This window comes from Centroberyx gerrardi, chromosome 24 (assembly GCF_048128805.1).
Source record: "Centroberyx gerrardi isolate f3 chromosome 24, fCenGer3.hap1.cur.20231027, whole genome shotgun sequence".
Taxonomy (NCBI): Eukaryota; Metazoa; Chordata; class Actinopteri; order Beryciformes; family Berycidae; genus Centroberyx; species Centroberyx gerrardi.
This window is the reverse complement of record NC_136020.1, coordinates 12,745,583-12,768,433: the sequence shown is the minus strand read 5'-3', so window position 1 is coordinate 12,768,433 and position 22,851 is coordinate 12,745,583. Positions and strand designations below refer to the sequence as shown.

The 22,851-nt window shown below is 40.5% G+C and overlaps 1 protein-coding gene across 1 annotated transcript; it reads left to right on the top strand.

Annotated features, from left to right (window-relative positions):
• The first annotated feature begins 2,167 nt into the window (after positions 1 to 2,167).
• nudt4b (nudix (nucleoside diphosphate linked moiety X)-type motif 4b) lies at positions 2,168 to 17,842 on the top strand. Its single transcript, XM_071909641.2, has 6 exons — positions 2,168 to 2,261; positions 5,806 to 6,098; positions 12,987 to 13,097; positions 15,455 to 15,499; positions 15,924 to 16,011; positions 17,156 to 17,842. Exons 2-6 carry the CDS (start codon positions 6,000 to 6,002, stop codon positions 17,368 to 17,370), a joined length of 558 nt encoding a protein of 185 aa, XP_071765742.1. The 5' UTR covers positions 2,168 to 2,261; positions 5,806 to 5,999; the 3' UTR covers positions 17,371 to 17,842.
• Positions 17,843 to 22,851: the final 5,009 nt, after the last annotated feature.

The window sequence follows — 22,851 nt, the reverse complement described above, 5'->3', positions numbered from 1 at the left end:
CATTCAGTAGCATGATGACAGAACCGTTTATTTTTCTCTGAGGTGACCGATTAAATTAAAATGGAAACATGACTGAGCATCTGTCTTCCTGTTTGGGAGCGAGGTTTCAAATTGGAATCCATTACAGATGACTCATTCACATAACATGAAACATTCGGTGCATCCAAAGGGCCTTACTACTACCCTAGTCCTAATGGGAATGTAGCCCCTAACCCTGACAGTATTGGTGCCCTGTTCTACCTGTTGAGCTGTACAGGACCATTGAGTAATCCTACAAAATGTCCAAACACAGTAATATAATCTGGTTACTTTCAATCACTTTTGGATTTACTTTACCTCCTTAATCCATTGAACATACAGTGAAATAAGATATTTACTGTATATCCATCTACAGGTTAATTGAAAAGTTATCATCTGCAGTTATCTACAACCATTATTTACATTAGTGTATATCTTCTTAATGCCCTTCTTCACTATTCAAATTTCATCTTCAACCTGATTACTGTGTTTTTACAGCACAAACCTTTGTTGTAGATCACTGTAGTCCCACTATATATAATCTGTTACAGCCTGATGTTACACCACTTTCAACTTTCTAACATGATGACTTGAAGGTTTATTCACCTCTGAATCAAGTGACCAATGTGATTAAATGTAACATGATTTGGGCGTAGTGATAGCATTTACCAACACACAGGATCTGATGTAATCATCCCGACTCGTGCTGCGTTTAGAGAACAGCTAAACCTAGCCTCAGAGTCAGAGGACAAAGACGGATGGAAGCAGGCATGTTATTGGGGTTATCTAGTGGGGACCTTCCATCACAGTCTGAATTAGACCCATGACACCTCCAGTAAGCTCAACAGTTAAGTCCTGCCATCTCACAACCACTCCCAATAATTTGCAGTAAATGATCAAGTGAGAGATTTCAATTACTGAGTGAAGAACTTTCGAAAGAAGAATAGTTGATAAGTCAATTTACATATTTTTTTTCTAGATATACCTTCTAAATACATGCACAGAGCCACCTACCTACACATGTCTTTCTAAAGTTCAGAATGCGGGGCATTCTAGTCGTGTTAAAGTCACAGGGAAGCGGCATTTCAACGTATTTAGTGTTCAAAAGTTCCAAAATTTGGGGGTGATTATTGTTAAATAGGTGTATGTTATTATATGGAGAGTTAGCTCCCGAGGTCATGATCATTTTTCATTTAATGGGTACCATAGCTGTAATGCCCAAGTCACCATGTCACAGTTGGAATGCACACTCTTGACGATGCCAGGAATCAAAGCAGCACCATTCTGTTTTTAGTCGCTAACCTATTTCTCTTGGCTGACCTCATGATACTATACCAAGTTACATGCATTGAGGTGGGGGACACTGTGTCACATTTTAGAGTAGACAGATTTCTTACAAGTAGGCTATCCCAGCCTACTACAGCCTGAAAGTAGGCACTCAGACAAGATATGGATATTGGAGACAGTTATCTTCACAAACAAGCAGACTATCTCACTCTTTGACCCACTTTGATCAATCTCACTGTTTGATCAATGCTTTTCTCCTGAAAGTCATTCGGGGTCTGATGTGATCTGGGGTGTCACAACATGTGGACGCAACTTATAATGTGACCGGATGCTCTGGAGCCCACAGGTCAAAGGTAAACTGAGGGTGAATGTGTCACAGTACCTGGAGACACATTTCTCCTCAGACAAACATAAAGGGGTAATGAGCAATTACGAGTATGTGACATCAACACATGCACTCTTATGGAGCCACGACAGTGACTTTAGTATTTGGTATTGAAGAAAAAAAGTTGGCATTGTATTTGGAATTGAAAAAAACTGGCATTGAGAAACAGGACACTGGCATTGAAAACAAAAAATAGTATGTATTGTAACTGAAAAAAAATCTTGCCATTGAAAAAAAATCAACTGAAAAATAAAACATTGGCATCAAAAAATGTAAACTTGGCATAAAAAACAAACTGAATGTAGCACACTTGCTAATTTTTTGACTATGCACTCACAATTGTTATTTTTTTGTTCAAAGTTTTTTTTTTCCGTTAGGGTTAGGTTTAGGTTTGCAGTGGAGGAGAGGAGGAGCGTGACTTGCATCTAATCTGCTTATTTTGGGAAGAATGCTGGCTGCCAGAAACTGCAGAGAAGAAGAAGAATGCTGCCGTTCTTGTTTGGGGAGGCTGACCGAGAAACAAACCCGACCGGCGCTGACTTTACGATGAACTCGGCTCTCAGCTGGACCAGTTGGTAGATTTTTTTTCAGTTCCAATAAATACTATTTTTAATGGAAGTTTTTCAATGCCAATGTTTTTGTTTTTTTTCAGTTCAATGTTTGTTTTCAATGCCAATGCCTGTTTTTCAATGCCATTTTTTCTTTCAATTCCAAATACAATGCCAACTTTCTTTTTCAGTGCCAAATACTAAAGTCACTGTTCTGGCTCCATACACTCTGCTATATCCCCATTACACTGTATTTTGGTACACATTCTTTTGAGTATCTAAGTGAGAAATGTCCCACATCTTTTTTGAATTGCATAATTTAAATAGTGACTACATTTAATCAGTTATTGATGACTCAGTTATAATGGCTATGAGAGCAGAAAAAAATGCCTGCAGTGTAAAGATACTAAGACAATGTGAGAAAATTACACATAAAACGATTTTTTTAAAGCTTTATTTATCCAAGGAAGGGTTTTGCTGGGCATTCATGCCCTTTTTAAGCACTGCCCATCTTTACACTCCAACTGTTATGCATGTTGACACCTGTGAGCTTCCCAGTACAACACAATGTTCTACGTTGGCAGCTTCACTGGAGCAACCGGAGGCAAAGTGTCTTGCTCAAGGGAGTTGTTGAGGGTGGGGAGAGCGTTATTCATTCATTTTACATTATATGAGTCTAACCTAAACCCAGCAACAAATGTGTTTAGTCAGGGTTAGGTGCGGTTCTTAATCACAGCGACAACTCCACCAATAACCAGTCTAGTATTGCAACACTGAGTGACCCTGTGTCCCTGCTGTCCCGGCCATGACCCCTGGATAAAGACTGATGAGAACACCAAATTCTGGTTTAATAAACCAGAAATAATTAACTCATATATACCTATGAACAACTGCTTAACTGGTTGTGTAATACCTGTCCCCTATTCCTTACACTGATACACTGATCGGAACTGAGACATGACTCAAATTTTATGTAATTTCAGTGAAAACAGAAGGTGATTGATATTTAACATTTACCGAAACACAGGATCTGATGCAACTATCCCAAGTGCTATTGAACTAGGTGAGCTCCCACGTATAAATACGACTTTAGTATAGAGTATAGCGAGAGTGGGTATGTCATGATGTGTGAAGTGGGCACATCCCATCACAGGTGTTTCCCTCATTAAGCCCATCACACCTCCAGAAGGCTCAACAGGCTCAACTAGCATCCAAGAATAACAGATAAATGATAAAATTGCAGTGCTTTAGTATTGAACGTTTTCAGTACAATACAGTACAGTACAGTCCAGTACAGTGCAATGTTCAGTTTAAGCAACCAGTGGGCTTGTTTTTCACACTATTGGAATATTTGCACAAACTTTCTGTAAGATGTACAGCTTTCCTTCAGCAAATATGAGGACACAGAAGAGCTAGGAGCACAGGTCTAAGTGTCATTACATGTGTTTGCATAGCAGGTGGAACTTGAAACAGCATGGGACTGCCAAAAGAAAACAGCTAGGAAATGTAGTCTTTTACATAACAATGCAATAAAAACATTACAGTGGACTGTATACTGACACATGGGCTTATAATATTAAGAGCTTATGTTTTTTTTTTGGTTTTCCTTGAATGGCTTTAATACTGAGCCGAGCCTGGGACTTCATGAGGAAAGGTGGCAGTGATTCAAGCCTGATGGGTTTTTAGTTTCGAATGAATACGGCTTTCCTAACATATTTTGGGGGAATTTTAGAGCTTCATTTTCAATATTGCACACAGTGAAACTAGGACTTTGTTTTTTCCTCATACCCTTCTGAGACACACAAACACATTTGCATTTAACTAGAGGAGTCAGAGCAAGTATAGGGCTTATGTGTCTTGCTCAAGGACACTTTGACAGGGTTGGACACATGCATTGTTGTAGAAATTGAACCTATAACCTTCCAGTTACAGGACAGTCTCTCTCTCTCCAGGTCCTCTCTGCCACCCCTGTGTCTCACTTGGACAAGGAGCCCTACTTATAAATAAAGTGGTAATATGTGTTTAATTCTTGATAGCAGTTTATTTATCATTCACCCTCAATTGCACAGGGATGTGATTTTTTTTTTTTTTTCCTCCAGGGTTTCGGTTTAATTTTAAACATGACTAGTTATTTCTGTTGAAAATGCTTTTTCCTCATCATGTCCTGCTTTTTGTCCTGATAACATCCATGAACGCAACAGCTTACTTCCGAGTGCAGACTGGCCAACTCACATGAAGCCTGAAGGTCTCCAGGAGTATTTAGGCTATAAGGTCTACAGTGCCTGAGAATGTGTGTTCTCCATTGACAAACAGATGTATGTGTCTAAGTGGGAATTTTTCACATTAGTTGGAGTTTTAGTTGGGCTATAGCCTACAAACATTTATCACAGGTAGAGCTGCTATGGAGGCAGAAATAATTTCATTGGTTTAGAGTTAAACCTCAATGGGCGGAGCCTGAAGCCCAGTGAAAAAGACAAAAGGTAAGACAGGAGGAAGCTAATATAATATGAAATGTAGTAGCCTACTCTTGCTACTAACTACTAAAAAATGCAATCTAGCCATGTTATCCAGGTTGGCTAAGTCCTGGATAACATAACCTACAAACTGGTCATATTAGCCATACTAGCCTTTAGCTAGCTAGCTGGTCTGCTGTCGACCTTCCAGTATCACGAATGAGTAAAAAATAAGTCATTGCCATTTGTATTTTTAGCTGTGACCAGCAGCTAGTATAAGTCACTCTGTCAGTCAGTCCAGTCGGGGGTTGGTCCATGTTGGCCCCAAAAGTTTTAAAACAAACAAATAAATAAATAAATACAAAATAAACACTGCACATACAATTTCTTAGGCAGCCATACCTGCTCACTTGTTAGGGCAGCGGGTTTTTGTGCGGGGTCCTGGGTTTTAATCCCAGGGTTAAACAGACTTTGAACCTGGCAGGCATTTTTGTTTACATTATGCTATTTGTCATGGTCAGTTTATAAGATACAATTTTTCCACCAATATACTTATGCCCCACACCAAAATTGATCTTTTAGTTCGATAACATTGACTGATGTTGCAAGCAGTCAAGACTAGGCCTAAATTACAGATCATATTAGGCTTCTTCATGAACTCAGTGACTGCACAACATAAACAAGTACAGACCCAACAAAACCTGCACTAATCTGTCCTCAGTTTATTACGAATTACATGCTTGTTTCTTTATATTTTTACAAGAGCTCTTTCTCTGCCATTCAAATTTGCCAGTTATAGTTAGCCAATTTGCACTCTCAAAAATTGTAATTCTTATTGGCTCCGCCCATTGAGGTTAACTCACCCAATGGGATTATTTGTGCCTCCGAGAAAGGTTTGTAAATCTAAAACTCCAATCTGCCTGTCCATTGTACTGACTCAGCGGCCATGCGCAATGGGTCCAGAGGAGGGCTGTGTGTGTGTGTAGGTTGTACATAAAATCTGCCTCTGCCGGGGGATTGCACACACTGTCGAGTGGAGTATGGGGAGAAGCTGAGAGCCTCGGCTTCCATGCATTAGTGTTATAACGCGCAGTATAACCGTATTGTTTTCCAGACGCACCGAGGTACGATTTCAGCCAATGGGAGAATATAAAGCCGGGATAGTTTGACTGTTCTCCGGGATCTCCAGGCCCCCAGTGACTGACCACCACGGATCACGGATGCAGAGAGCTACGACGATGCGGTGACTCCACTCTCTACTCGTCGGGTCCCTTTTGCCGGTTCCAGTTGGTGGCAGCAGAATAATCCATGATGAAGTTCAAGCCGAACCAGACCAGGACCTACGATGGCGAGGGCTTCAAGAAGCGAGCGGCGTGTTTGTGCTTCAAGAACGAGCGTGAAGAAGAGGTAGGGGATCCCGCAGTGCTGTGGTCAGCGGCTGGACCAGACACATATGATATAGATTAATATGTGGCCTACACATTATCCTGCAATCACATCCAGTCATTCAGGGAGCACAGGATTTATTATAAATACTCCACCTAACCTAAGATATGATGTGTCAGTGATAAAACCCAAATACTTTTTTTTCTTCTTTTCCACTCTTTTGATAATGCATGAGGGGTTTTGATTTGACATTTTACTTCGCCCATCTATGCACAGCACTGATTTTCTATATTTCTTATTGTGTCTTTAAGACTTTCCGTGCTGCTGCTGCTGCTGTTGCTGCTGTGCGCCCTGTGCCATCCAGTTTAGGCTAGTTTGATAAGCACACAGAGAATGAGAAAATGGATTGTTGTCAATTTTGACACAATAAAACAAACACGACGTCCGGTCAAAACTTTCAAAATAAAACCCAGTAGAAGTAACTCGTAATAGCGACGCTTTTATTTTGAGGACAAAGCCCGCTTTACTCCCGGTGTTACTCTTGCTAACTTGACGCAGCTGGCACGGAGGGGGCGAGGCGCTCTGTTGCACGTTTCCTTTAATAGCGGGGTCTAACACTGGGCTATGTTGAGTTGGGGGATAAGAATACACGGCACAAGTCTTTTCTAAATATATCTATCAATCTATCCGTCACTTATTCAGCAGCGCGACAGACTGTGCGTTCACAGCCACGCAGTGACCATTCATGATCATGCAGCAGCCTGGCCTCGAGCGGGCAGCTGTGTTGCAATTACCAGTACGAGGATTTAAAGGGGCTGCGCAGCCTTCACCATGTAAATAATGCAGTGATAAACAGACACATAGTAGCCTACTGTTGCTGCGTCTTAGAAGTCTCATTCATCAGTGATGTGAAATATACATTATCCCCACTTTTAAAGGCGATTTCTGAAAGCAGATGTCGTATTTTTGTGTCTTTTTCCCCCCCAAAATGCGGTTGTTTTTGGAATCGGATTCTATGACGACACTTGAAATCCCAGTGAAAAATTACTGTAATAGGACTGTGAATGTGTTTGTGGTTGTCAGTAGGCAGTTTATAACTATTCCTATAATATTTCTATATGATATTATATATGATTTATAGTTTTGCTGTGATATGTGTATAGTACCCTTCTAAATTTTACTGTAGGATTACAATAGTTCTTTTTCATAAGGGAATGCCCAAATTTCTCCAGCCTCCCCTAAAAGCCTGGAATGGGCTAACTGTTATGCAATGTAAAAACTGCAAGTCTGATATCACTGGCACAGGGAGCTCTGCCTGAGCCCTCCAGTGTTGGCTGTACAACACACAGATTTGAAGATTTGTACGCACGCACACACACACACAAACAAACAAGCACATATACACACTTACACATGTACAGACATGGTCCTTCTGGAGGCTACCATTTATGTCTGAGTTTTAAAAGTAAGGTCACTTTATCTGAAGGATTATAAGACAGAGAGACTTTCTCAATGAAACTGGTGATTTCTATATACATGTACATTTTATAGTCATTAGTATAAAAGCTTATACATGCACCCTTGGCTAATTTTTAGAGGCGCTTGATGATGCACTCTGGGCTTATTCTGGTTGCTCTTTATATAACCAGTAATTTCAAGACAGGACAGAGAATAAAAGATTGTGACAACATAGGTGTGACCATTACCATCGGGATTCCCAGGCTCTGACAGGCATGTCGGCACATGCAGTCCCAGAGATGACACCCTTCAAAGTAAGGGAACCAGTTTGTACCCCTGAATGAGAGAGGAACTCTGTTTGGTGCTAATACTGACCAGTTTGTGACGAAGCAGCCTGTGGGATGTTGGGCTTGGCGATGTCAATACAATCAACGCACTCTTGCTCTCCGTCTTTCTCTCTCTCTCTCTTTATCAGTATATCCACGAAACACACACACACACACACACACACACAAACACACGCACACAATTCCTAGACACAGGAGACCCAGCTCTCTTTGTAATTGTGGCGGAACAGGAGCTGTGCACGCTGCTGAACTGTTTTGTTTTGGAGAGGAAAGGAGAAAGCTGAGCCCTCGGGGCAAGGTGCACTATGACAGCAATTAAACTCCCAACAAGGGAAACCAGGAACTTGACAGCGCTGAGGGACAACAGTGATTGTTGGGTGGGCCACCTGAGTGTGAAAGCATGTGGGTTGCTTGGAACCTGTATGGAAGAAGACTATTTTACATTACATTTTAAGCATTTAGCTGACAGTCTTATCCAGAGAGACTTACAGTTAGTGCAACAGTAGAATACGTTTACATTCCTTGCTTGCCAACAAAACTCAGACAATAGAAGTAGCAAATATTCCTGGGTCCCTAGAATATTCATTTACATTGTATTAGAGTGAGAGTGATGAAGTGATAGGTAGTGCTAGCTTTTCAGTAAAAACCATGCTATAACCTTAAAGGCTTGAATGGATGAATGTCAACTAATTTATACAGTTCATTCAAATTGAAACAATTGCTGTGCAATTTACAGAATATATTTTTCTTAACTTAACAATGTTGATACACATCAAGTCAAATATGGTTTAATAGTGTGAAGCACACTGTAAAAGCCACAATGTGAAATCACAACTTTCTCATCCCATTGTACCTCATGCTGTGTTCTACCACCTTCTTAAATAAAGCCTTCATAGCTTCAAAGCACAGGATACATAAAACTTTAATTTAACTAACATGCTTCTTAGATTCTGCATTAAAAACAAAGCTCAAACTTTGAATTTTAGCATTGAAATCCTCTAAAACATGGTATTGGTGGCTCTTTTTGTTTAGTTCATGATTTAGGATTGACGTGATGTGTAGCATATTGGTTATAAGGTTAGAGGCTTTTATTCAACTAAACCTTATATAATGCCATTCATATTTCAGGATGAAAGGAATGAGGCCCTAACACTGGCAGTACCAGACTGTAGTAAACCACACGCTAGATGTGGAAGGTTTTACAGTGGATTGACGATAATATTATGTCACACTGGAAATGGGAGGGGGCAGGTTATCAGTGTGAGAATAAACTGTATCATAAAGTCATCAGTGGAGGCTATTCGTTTCTTTCTACCTTTTGATTTTCCTTCTGCCTCTATCTTTCATTCTTTTATTAGGTTATTGGTTTATTGGTGATACTTGGATAATCCACAGGCACAGGATTTCACTGTCTTAGTACTATCGATTTGGTCCTTGCACTTCTTATATTATGGCTGCTTGTGATGTTGGTGATAAATGAAAAGCTCTCTCTGTCCCGCTCACTGTCCCCTTTAATCTTCTTTTACACTCCTTCACCCCCCTCTCTTTCCATCCCTCATTCTCTCCCTCCAACACCCGGCCTGGCATTTGGAGCCTTCTTTATTTGACAGCTACAGGCGTTCCTCCTTGGGGAGCAGGAGGTGTTTATATCCTCCAGAATATTCCTGCCTGCTGTCCTTGTTGAGTCCAGGCCAGAGAAGCGATTAACATGACCAGTGTTTTACTGCCAGTGGTAGTTCTGATACCTCAAATTCAATACTGATTCCAATACTGATCCTTTTTTCAAATGAGTTTCAGCTAAATGGTAAATATGTTGAACGAAAGAACATTTCATTTTGTCATTTTTGTGTAACATTAGCATGCTTTGTCCTTTGCTATATATCATCAGAACATGCTCTTTTGATATTATCATGAAAAATGCCATAAACTAGTAGAAGGCTTCAGATCCCCCTGCTTTGACCCTTGCACTCCTTACTATTGATTGCTTGTAATGTTGGTTATCCAGGAATATAAGCTTGCTCTCCTCTTATAGTCACTGGTAGTCGCTTTGGATAAGAGAGGTCAGCTAATGCCTAAAAGACAAAAATCAGTGGAAGTAGAGTCCAGCATTTTGAAAGATTTTGATACTTTCAAATCTCCGTGCAGTTTTTCATTACCTATTCCCAGGGAAAGACTAGGGGGGGGGGGGGTGGGTTGTGTTGCAGAACAGAGTGAAATCTCACTGGAGAACTCTGTGGTATTCCCTCTGGGGTGTCTCTTTCACCCGGCGGCCACGTCACCCCTCCCTTCATTCCTAATGTGTGGGTGTTCTGCGCTCAGAGTTCAGCTGTCACCTGACCCCTGACCTCTTTCATGTCGGTGTGAGTTATTTTGTTTAGTTTTTTTCATCATGTTTTAGACGGCGGTTGTTGTCGATGGTGAGCGTCGAACAGTGATGAAATTTAAAACATTTCTGATTTTATAGATGATATAAAAGTCAGTTGAAAGTGACAGGAAAGCAATGTCATGAGGTGGTTTTGCATCTACAGTGTCCAGAGTATGGGATGTGTGCTTTAGTCTACTGAACTACCAAGACTGACACTCGAATGTGTACAAGTGGGTATTTGGTCCATTCCTGTTGAAATTCCTAATTACACAGAGTTTGTAATATGTCGATTCAGTGCTCTACATTCCTAAAATCATAAAAAAAAGACTAAATGTAGCCTGTGTTGTATTCTTAGGATGGACAAATGACAAGGTTCCTCCAGGGCAACAACTAAATGATAAAAATGGAACAACCAGAGTAGAAAATGGCTTTGTCCTCACTGCCCCGGAAGCTATGTGGCTTTTGTTTTGTATACATCCACACTATCGGTTTAGGACACGTTGACACCCTTGATCTCCCTCTAAGCCTGGCTGTAACTCAGCAACACAACCACAACAGCAGCTCTCTGCGCACGCACATACACACACATATACACACACACACACTCAGACAGGGGTTACTGAGTTAGGAGTGCTGTGAAGTAGCCATCTCTAGCACACACAGACTCTCTCACACACACACATGCACACGCACAGAGGCACGAAGAGCTGGCTTAACTGTGTTACTAGGTTCGTCTTTGCACATTTTTACAGCTCACACACTTCTGAGAAGACAAGCTGTTCTGGACTAGCACTGTTTGCATTAGTGTGAATGGCCCTTCCTGTAACATGCGCCATTTACTGTACACACAAATAGGACAAACACCTGTTGTATGTTTTTTTTTTTAACCTTTGTTTCACCAAGAAAGGTTTGCTGAGCACACATACTTTTTCCGCAACACCCTGCTTGACATTCATACAGTTGCACACATTCACAGCTATGAACGTTATAACCCCCCCATCTTAACCTACAGCAGCTGGGAATAAGCAGGTGGCCGAGTTGCGTTAGCGCGGCACGTGACGCAGGCAGCAGCCGTCGGTGCTGGCTGTCGAGGCCCCTGCATGTGCCGTCCAATTGGTTTGGCCCTCACCCCCGGCTCAGTCACCTGGTGGCCCTCAGAGGAGCCTCTGCTAGCCACAGCCACAATCCCATTAGAGAACATAAGGGAGGCTATATGAAAGCTGAGTTGGGATTAGCTGACAGACTGACTCTTACGGCAGGATTACTGGATGCAGTGATAGGACAGGTAGAGAAGGGGATGGAGGGAAGGTGGATGTGACCATCTGTTGCACAGGCTGTTGAACGTGGGTTTCCCTCTTTAATGCACATACATGCTTGCTGTATATTGTGATCAAATCAGAGGGATATGCAAATAAACAAATTTCCAGTTACACTTAATATGGCAATTGAAGTGCTCAAAAATTCCCAAAAGAAAAAAGTAGTAGTCATGAGTAAATGGGCCATTGAAGGGATTGCATTTGAGGACTATTTCAGCAGTTTGGCTTGCATTGGATTTTTATATTATTATGATCTGTGTTCTGCCACAGATTGTGTGTCTACTATGACGATTGAAGTGCTCTATGAAAAAGTGATTATGCTTACAGCAGGTGTGCTTGTGTCTCTGTGTTGTGGTCGCTATGTGGATACTGCCAGAAACCGCAGACACAGGCATATCTGATCCGTGCGTATCGGTGTACACTGCAACTGTAGTGTAATTCAAGCTCGGCAGGCCGCTTAGGGGAGCACAGAGAGGATTTGAGTCCTTCACGCTTGGTTTACCTTCATTGTTTACTGGGGTCAAATTGTGTTGGAACCCCTGCAAAAATGGCTTTGATTGAGATTCATCACTGGACTGGAAAGTATCCCAAAAGTGCAAATCCTGTCAATCTCAAAGTATCTGAAAGGTTGACAGATAGTTGAAGAATTAAAAATAGCAATGGAAATGCCTGGCCATTTTTGAGTGTGGACCATTTTTCTCAGATTGTCATACTCTACCAGTTCCATATATTTATTTCACTCAGAAGACCATTTATTCCAAAACTCAGGATCAGACTCACATCAGGATGAGACATTGATTTATTGTATGAGGACTCTGGTAGATTTAGGATCCCCTTAAGCAATATGCCACAAGTCAGCCTCTTGAGATTCAAGTCCCAAGTCAAAGGGGTCAGGGGTCAAGGCTCAAGTTCCAGCGTGACAAGCTAAGTCAAGTCCAGTGACAAGAGGAATTAATTCATATTGAGGCACATTTGAATATACAATTTAGTGCAGAAGAAATGTTTACAGAAATATTAATGGGCAATGTCAATGTAAAACTAAACCAAATAAGTAAATAGGTCATTTTCGGTCCTGACCTGAATAAGTTGAACATACCACGATCTAGAGCTGAACAATTTATCGAAAAGAAAATTGAAATCGCAATAGGAACTTCTGCAATTTCCAAATTGCAGAGGCTTCAATTAATTGCATAAGAGAGAGAGGTGTCAAAAATGGACATCTAATCAAGGTGTTTTAGAGCTTCAGGTAATCTTTGGTTCATGAATCCAGTACAATATTGGTGAAAACCTTTCATCATATTCAAACTCAGTAAATCCCACACACTGACATCTAGTTTTTTCAAAATCACTTTTCTTTAAACAATCGTAAAATTCTAAATTGAAATGCTCTAAGTTTCCTAAAGCTGTGTTTGTTCTTTGACAGGTGTTGCTGGTTAGCAGCAGTCGGCACCCGGACCAGTGGATCGTCCCTGGAGGAGGGATGGAGCCGGAAGAGGAGCCGTGTGGCGCCGCAGTGCGGGAGGTGTTCGAGGAGGTGAATATATTTAGGAATGAATGAATAAATTAATTGTTTACTAGCCCAGTTTTTGTTCAATTATATGTTGTAATGCCAGTCCCACATGAGATTACATGACACATAACAAACTTACTTCCAAATCTTTGTAAATATAGTTTAAGATCCAGACCAAGATTCCAGAAAAATGGCATTTTAATTTTTGCAAAGAAACAGAGTGCCTTGGATATTGTTTTTTTGCTGGGTACTACTGTTTTTGACTGGATCGTAAAGTGTATTTACAAAGACTTCCCATGCATCATCTTACTCTGACTCAGCTATTACCTCCCTCAAAAGAGCCACCTGTTCATTCTACACTGAGGATCCAAAGCAGCGCTCCATCCCTTCTGTTTTTGTCTATAAAAATGAGCACTTTGTAAAGTTTGGCAGCGACAGTAGAAGTCCCCTCCCCACCACACCACCAACATGCATCTATCCTGTTTGAGAAGTGCTGTAGTAGCCACTCTGTTCCTCTGTTCCTGCATCTATCCTACATTAGAAGTACAGAACTGTCCAAACAACTCTCTTTTGGTGGGGAGCTACAATGCAGCAGCGCACACATTCACAGTATTCAGAGCACCGAATGCAGCGAGGGTGACAGCTATTCCAAAATAAATCACTATCTACTTACTTTAAACAGAGGAATCCTCATTAATTTTAGGTGAATCCCAGGTATCTGTGTCAATAAAGGGAGGAGCGGTTAGGGAAATTTAATGTTTGAAGAGAATTTACACCGCTTAGAGAGTTCAGCCATCAGATCGATATGGGCATAATAATGCTGTGAGGTGAAAAACCTTGTATATCCAAAAGGCATTTAGCTAATATTCTTAAACAGAGCAACAGAATATAAGTGAGCATACGACTGTTGATAGATATATGGTTGTTGTGGGGATTAAACCTGTGACGTTTTGGTTAGGGAAAGGTTTCTCTAAGCATTTTTCGACCCTCCCACCTGATCTTTTCAGCAATCCTGCAGAACTTTGTAGATTGACAGCCGTGCACGCCTGAAGTCACATACGAGTCTCTCAAGCCACAATGCAATCATTAAATTCCGGTAAAAACATAATAAAGTCACCAAAATTGGAGTCGCGAGGTTTACGCCAGATGGAAGCAATATGCATGTGCAGGGAGAGATTTTTGAAGGTCTTCGGTGTCAGTGGCTGGATGACTGAGGAGTGCGGTGGTATTCCAGAGGTCCCGCCGGTTGGGAACCTCGTGTCCTGAGCCACGTCAGCAGTCTAAACTTGGCTCCCCACTGGATTCCTGTGCATTCGCAGGCCCTGCAGCCTGGCCCAGTGGGCACATCAATGGGACAGAGTGACAGTTCTGAAGCATGCTGAGAAGGGGAGAGGACAGATTCACATGTCTTGACAGTAATTTGATTGCTGTGAAGTAGATATGAATTAATTAAATAACGATCAGGTACTATGAAAAGCTTTCAGTAATACTAATTCAGGATTCAGACCAGGTTTCTAGCTTTACAGCACAAGGGAAAGTTACAACAGATTCTGTGTACTGGTAAATAGTTAGAATAAAATCCAGCTAAAATGTTATCCTTGATTCCCTCACGCAAATATTATATTACACACTCTCAAACACTCCATGGCTTCATGTTGAAACCACATTGCAGTTAAGAAAAACAACAAACAACAGTTGGATTTTGGCTTTGGTTTTAAGTAGAGATTCCCACAGAACGAAGGCCCGAGAGGCTCCGAGGCCACAGAGGATGAAAACGAACTAGAGAACAAAAACAGTTCATTCTGGGTACAGGGACTTATTGTGTCGCTTGGTTCTGAGCTGTATGTGTTTTAGTTAACGATTGGTTGAGTGCCCAGCATTCATATATCAAAACAAAGTCTGGGAGGCTACAGTGGAGTGCGGCACACACAGGCTGGAGCAGTCTGCAGGCTGAGGTGGAATACATCACATACTGGACAGTCAGGCACATTAACTCCTTTTTTATTGGTGTTGCCATTTCGGATGTTTTCGTTGTCCTTTGGTGACATATTTTTATAATGTAGTTGTATTTATGCAGCTGGGTTTCCAAATCAATATATGAAAACAATTGAAGTACTTTAAAACATTGAGATGTAATGCAATTTCCATTGTTTTTGACTTTAGCCTGTGTTTTGAACACTGCTTTTCAGTTGTTATCATTGTGTCTCATTCCTCCTCTAAGGCCACCACCGCCAGTCAAAACTAAACAAGTCACAGAAAAAGAGTTGTTCTGTCCTGTCCACCTTGCAACCCCGGAAACCCTGTACAGCAGAGTCAGTTGGAAAAACAAAACTCCTGCCTGATGTTTTTTTAATTATTTCCTATTTCTGTTCCCTCTTAAGGCCGGTGTGAAGGGCAAGCTGGGACGCCTGCTTGGTGTTTTTGAGGTAAGCTTTTCATTATATCATGCGTCTCAAGCAGTCTCTCATACATTGTACATTGTACATTACATTTTTTTCATTTGGCTCAATGCATATCAACACTCCAGCAGATGAGCAAATCAGAATCAGAATAGCTTTAATCTCCAAGTACAATAAACGTACAGGAATTTGACATCGGTGCAGACGCATTAACAACTCGCAGAGCTTTGCCATACATGCTGACACAGCACAAAGACAGCAGGGCCTCGCATACAAATTATGTAAACAGGTAAAACAGAATTGAGGCAGACAGATGCAAATTTTACAGCATAGCATTTGTCTATTCAGGTTTAGAGACTGAGCATCCTAGCGCACGGCTTATTGCATTTGCCCATGTTTATGTTTATTATATCATTAAATATTCAAATTCCTTTTCCTCTGATCCCTAAAGCAAAACCAAGATCGGAAGCACCGGACGTATGTGTATGTGTTGACTGTCACTGAAACACTGGAGGCCTGGGAGGACTCTGTTAACATAGGTACAATTCAGTTTTTCGCTATTTTCTGTGATGTGTGTGTGTATGTGCGTGTGTGTGTGTGTGTGTGTGTGTGCGCCTATATATGCTCTGCTGGATGTGTGTGTGTTGTGGTGTATATACTGCATTTATGTGTATGCCAATATACTGCATAGGGACTGTATAGGCATTGGGGTATGCAGTTAGGACAGGTGTCTATAAATCTAGACCTCTCCTCCTAGCTGCAGTAGTTCTGAGCTGTAATTCAGTCGGCAGTATATTACAGCTGTCATTAGCCTGGATGCCAGTATCCAGGGTTACTTTGTAGGTCGCTCTAACTGCCGGTTACTGTAAGTCCGAGCTTGCTGCATTGGCTCTTTTGCTTGTTTTCAAATTCACAAGGGAAGCTTGAATTACTGGCTGTGTAAATGAATTCATTCACAAATTGAGTCATTGTTTTGAGTGTTAACTAGTGTATACATTTATTTGCTGAATAAATTAATCAACTATACCCCTTAGTTTTGAAAATGATTCTGTTCAAACCTTTGATCTACATACCTGTGTTTCTGTGCCATGTTTTATGAGCAATGTCTTGAGTTGTTGTGTGTGTTAATCCATATGTGCAGGCATATATGTTTGTGCTTATGCATGCATTTATATGTGAGTGGTCATAGATGCAGTATCTACTTTCCCCTGTTAATCTTGTTAACAAGACAGACCAATTAGCAGAAGGTAACATGAACAACACTGCCCCTTGTGGTGACTTGATGTATAATATTTTGTCCCTGCTTTACGTCATAGCTCCCTTTTTCTGTAATAAGAGGATCTGGAGGGTAACAGAATTCAGCAAAGTGTTAACGACACCACTGCTCATAATCCTAGTGGTTGCTTATAATTCTCTTGATCTTTATTGCATTTTTACTGAGGGAGATTGTTGGATTTGGTACACCTTGAGGAAAAATCAACCTGTGCAAATGGAAAGAAGTGTCTAGTCTCCTTCTTTCAAGCTGTATTATTAGTTTCTGTATAACAACTCAACATTTACATCTGTATTTTATTAGTCTAATTACACTATATTTTTTGCATATGAGGGAAGCGTAATAGGGAGGGAAGTGTAATATTGAAAGCTCCCAATAACTCATACATGGTACTCTGTCTCCCCCCGCAGGCCGTAAGCGGGAGTGGTTCACCGTGGAGGAAGCCATCAAGGTGCTGCAGAGCCACAAGCCGGTCCACGCCGAGTATCTGCGGAGGCTCCAGCTCAGCTGCTCCCCCACCAATGGAAACTCCTTACTCCCAGGCCCGCCGGCAAATGACAACTACCCCCATTACAGCGCCACCGCCCCCTCGACGGGCAGCGTGTTGGCGTCGTCCCGCAGATAGGACCTCCCCCAACTCCCCTGTCCTGGACGGTCCACTGACAGTCTGTACAGTCTACACCTTTGCATGAATCTATGACTTTTTTTCAGAGTTGAGGCTCTCATGTATGTAAAATTCCTAGTCTTAGCCCCAGGACAGACCAAAGCCATTGCCGGAGCTGTGTTAATGACTCACGTAACGGACTTGGAGAGGCTGGTTAAGCTCACACCTCTGGCAGAAATACTGTCCTTGGGCAAAATCAAGGATGCGCTTTTGATTTGGAGCAGCCATGCTGGCAAACACCGGACTGATGAGTTCAAGAGGAAGCTGGCATGAATGACACCCGTGACACCCGGTGAAGGAATGCCTTACAGAAATTTTGTATGAATGTTCTATTCGGGTTATTTTATTTCACTAATGTTTTTTTTTGTTTGTTTTTTATAGTAGAATGCTTATATCTACTGGTAAATTAAAGGGTGATTCACCCCAAAATGAGTCCTTGTGGGGAATGTTTCCAGACTTAATAATATCTTAGTCAGTAAACCATGCTGATATGGTATATATCATATCACGCAAAATGGATCTAACATAAAAAAGACACCAGAGCATTGGTCTGTGTCTCTCCATTTCATTTAATGGAGTGGATTTTATTCTACACCAAGTAATCATTAATTATTAATGTTCTGTGGAGATGAAGAGTTAGTTCTAAAATGAAATATCCACCACCTGAAATATTTGACACCCCCTCTCACAAAAATGCATGGTGGCATGAAAGTCATTATGGAAAATAATTGAAGTTGTTACATATTTTAAAGGATCTGCTAACCTACATGTTTGAAATATTGACCACTCACTAACCACCAGGTGGCAATTTCCCCCAAAATGGATACATGTTTTGGAATTACATCTTCACATTAAATATACAGAGATCAGCTCATTTTAGGAGTGAGTGATCCAAAGTGGCCATGATAGAAATGGCTGTTGGCCGTAAGTGGCAGGGTCAAAGGTCAAAAGTGTACTGTCTCACTGGACGTTGTACCAGCCGTGGCTGAGCTGCTACCTCAGTAAACTGATGACTGGAAATAAGTCATGATGCTGTGTGGGACTTCCTCTGACACAACCCTGTTTAGTTAAAACTTAAGCCAGTGTCTCCGGAGTACGAGTCGGCTAACCTTGACTGATGCAACACTCCGGTCTTTTGTCCCTTTAAAACCGCATACCATTCATCAACCAATCCGTGTGTCCTATGCTGTTAAAGAAAAAGTATTTACTGATGCAAAGTACATATCTTTACCTTAAGTTGTGTGTACTGATACTGTATTCATTTCACTTCAGTTAATTCAGGTTCAAGTAGATTTTCTTCAAAATCCAAAAATTGTCAAACTTTTTTTTTTTTTCTTAAAGATTCATACACCTTACCTTGAATTAAATAACTGTGACTGACTTCTCTATCATTAACCAGTGTTTAGCAGTACTGAATTAACACCCTGTGCAGCTGAATAGGCAGAGCGTTTGGAGTTCTTATCACACTGGGAGCCGCTCATGCCCAAAGTATGCACTCATGGTGCAGTGGGTAAAACTGTCCACCAAACTACATGATTGATTTTTAAAGTGCATTGGCTCCAGCCCTGCCTTGTACAGTATGATTGTTTTGTCCTCCACCTACAGTGACTAGGACTACGTGCGTCCCAGGAAGCTTTAGAGAGCCACTGATCTCTTGCTGCTTCTCAGCCCAGCTTCGGCACAATCGGGAAACATGAATCTTTTTGGCTCAGAAAATGAATGGCAATGCAGTTTTAAGTATGAATATGGTAATATTTCATGCTTGATCTACACTGCTGTCAAAAGAAGCAGAATTTCCCATTGTTCCCTATTTAGACAGTGATAAAAACATAAATGCCACACATATTGGAGGTGGAAAATATCACATTTCAGATTATTTTAACCGCTTATTTAATCACGCACACTGACAAGGAGAGGACACATTGTTTGTTTTATGCAGCGGCCTTGGGGAGAAGCTGCAGGGGGGCAGAGGGTTACACACACACATATCCACACCTAGGAGCTGCCCAGTACCACAGGTTTGTACTTGCAACAATTTGCAACAAAAATGACTGGCACTCATCAGTCCCTGAAAATTAATATCCCTTTGGACATCCTACTGTCTTCCCATGGCCTTCAGATGCCCACAGTCCTTTGTTGACAGCTGAATGAAGACTGAAACCTAAACATGGACAGTGATTTGTAAATAGCTTTGAAGAGAAACATTGAAATGTGTTTGAATTTTTACCCTGAATGAACCTGTACAATTTCTCTTCATATTTTATATTATTCTTTTTTTTAAAACAATGTACAAATAGAAGAAAAAGAAATGTTTAAAAAAAAAAAAAAAGAATCCTCTTCAATATGTATATTTGTATTATTGACGGTTAATGTGCCACAGGTTGAGGATGTGAAGATTGGTTGTTTTGTGTGTGTTAAATGGAGATGATTGCATTTTAAAGTCACGCTCTGGTGAAGTCCATGTTCTGATGTCTGTAATAAATGAAGAGTTTCATTTCAAAATGAGATATCCATTAGACAAAACTGGCACGCAGTCTTATCAAATGATTGACGGCACAAAACAAAAACAGCTTTGGTAGTTTCTAAAGGATAGCAGGTAACGTAAATTTATGGTTGACAAAATTAAATTAACACTTACAGACTTGATCTTAAAACTTTTAGAAATATTGAGTAATAAACTTCATGTATTGTTTTTTTATTTATTTTTTTTACAAAATATTATGGCGTTTTGGAAATTAACTTGTCATGTGCAACCAGGCACATAGGACCTAATATCTAGTATTAATCAATTAATATAGATATAACATGATGAAATTTATGAATTCTTTTTCAAGATGGACATGAAACATTTTGGAAATAAACTCTTCAGTTTTAGAAAACAAAGTGAGGATGGTGATGATCAGAAGAATGTTTTGGAGGTTTTGGAAAGAGAATGAAAAATGGTTTATGAAAGGTGTGAAATTTACTATAGAGGGACATGGAGAAGTGTTTATTTCTGTGTGTGATTCAAACTGCTGCATAGAAGAAGAGAGATCTCCTTCCTTCGGTTTTCCCCTCTGTGCATCAAAAGAGGCCCTGTAACAGACTAGCACCCTGTCCAGGAAAGGGATTTGAACATCAATGTATCCTATATGCTGCAGAATTAGGGGAATCCTCATTTACCTGCCCTATGCATCACTGCTGCCTAAAGAAGTTTACTAACTTACCCACACTATTACAAACCCATTTCAGCTACCATAAACTTTCAGTCTTGTCTTGAATATTACAAAGAGTCGGACCAGGGTCAAATAGTATTTAAAATACTTTTTATTTGGTGTCAGATAACAAGGGTTAGGCTGCAATGAGTGCCAGAACATTTAGACAATCAAAGGAGAGTATCTGAATGTCAAATTAACAACTTACCATCCAACATCCTGTCTAAACCTGGTGAACGTCACCTATATTGTACCTAGAGGTTACAACACACATTAAGAATTACTTGTAAATATCGTTTGACCCTGGTCAGCAAAGAGAACTTTTGTAATCGCATCTTTTCTTTTAATTTTGAGAGAACATCTAAAGAAAACACCCAGGGTATTCTATTTGAAAGATAAAGTAAGACATGCAGAGTTTTAAAGACTCTAGTCACCTCAAAGCTGTCTGTGTGTGTGTGTATGTATGTCTGTATGTGTGCATATTGTGGGTTGATGAAAATGAAGGAAATACGACTTGTGCCAAATTTAAGTTTAAGTAATTCAAGTTTTTGATATGTCAACATTATACAGACCAGTATCCCTCTGACAAAAAATAATAATCATACACAAGTTTAATTGATGTTAACTCATGTAGTGTATAACATTTTATAACTTCAATTTTAGAGACTGACTGTATCCTCCATTTTTGAAATTTTGACTGAACTTCCCCAAAATGGCTATATAGGCTAGTATTTTGGAGTTGCACTTACCATATGTAACACACATAAGACTATCTAAACCACATGCAGCCTAAACCCAACTAATCCTGACATTTTGTTAACACCATCAGCTTGGAGTCTCCTGAACCTTCATCACCTTTTTTGTTCCTCCTCTTGCTGTAACCTTGTACTGATGCTAAACTCTGATGCTTGGGTCTGTGTTGATGTGTGAATGGTCCTATGTATCTCAGTGGGTAGAGCATGGCGATAACAATGCCAGGGTTAGAGGTCTGAATCCCACTGAGGCCACCCACAATAAAAATGTATGTACTCCTGGTACTGTAAGCCGCTGTGGATACAAGTGTCCACTAAATGTCATGTATTATGTGGATTTGGACAGCTGTGAATGTTTGCTGAGCACGTGTCACCTCACACGGATGTGTTCGGCACATTTTTAATCAAAGCAATCTAAAGCTTTGTCACCATTTTTTTTCATGAACATGATGCACAGTTGAGTTTTAAGTGAAAGTGATCAAAAGACCTGAAATGGAAAGATTGTTTTCGGAGCAAAGCGTACATTAAAAAGGGAAGAACTTATTGCACCTGTTGTTATGAGTTAATTGATTTGAAGGCTACTCTTTATACAGTGTCTCGGAGGCAAAATGTCATGATTTAATTAATGCAGATGATGATTTGGCATATTATGACTCAGCAGTAGGCTTGTTTCTGTAGAAGTGGCACCACTTCAAAAGCGGGCTCATCAATCATGGCAACACAGCAGCTAAATGGCAAGCCTCTACATGTTTCTTTGGGAAAATATGAACTTTTAGCTGATTCATAGCCTTGGAGTAAATTAGTAACCCTTGAGGAAGTTTAATAGCTTAATGATATATAGATATATTGTAAGTTTAATAGCTTAATGATATATAGATATATTGTCAATAGAATAGACTAGAACTATGGTCTACATAATAGGCAAAAGAAAATGATCTTTTTCTCATCTAGGAAACAAACAGGGCAGGTGCAGATCGCAAGGTCAGCAGCAAATGTAGCCCATGATGTTGCAAGGCTGAAATCGGCTTCTCTGGAAAAAGACACACCTGGTGATGGGAAGCTGTTATTGTTTTTGCTGTTTTTTTTGTTGCCTGCGGTTTCTGATTGAATCTCAGGCCGATTATGCACTTAGTCCCAGTGAGTAAACTAAACTGTTGGGCTCGTTATTATTAGATTATAATGAAATACTCATCAGTCGTTACTCATTTTTAGAGTAGCCTAATGTTAACACTACTTACTACTCCATGGCCGTGGGAGCAGTAGCTTATTCGTTACTCGTTATTGCCGGTACACCTCCAAAATCCTCTCTTACCTTAAAAATATCGATAATTAAATTGCCTCGACTGTGAATTACCAGGATAACCAAACAGTAGGCTACTGACACATAATGTTACTGTCACAATTTTGCTCTTTTAGTAGTGGGAATACTTCCACCCGGATAAAGCAGGCTAGCTAAACGTTTACAGTTCAGCTAACGTTAGCTTGGGTGTACAGGG

Coding starts and splice junctions, on each gene's coding strand:
- nudt4b (XM_071909641.2), top strand. CDS start 6,000: ATGATGAAGTTCAAGCCGAACCAGACCAGGACCTACGATGGCGAGGGC. Junction 13,098..15,454: donor TGCGGGAGGTGTTCGAGGAG/GTGAATATATTT, acceptor TTCCCTCTTAAG/GCCGGTGTGAAGGGCAAGCT. Junction 16,012..17,155: donor GGAGGACTCTGTTAACATAG/GTACAATTCAGT, acceptor CTCCCCCCGCAG/GCCGTAAGCGGGAGTGGTTC.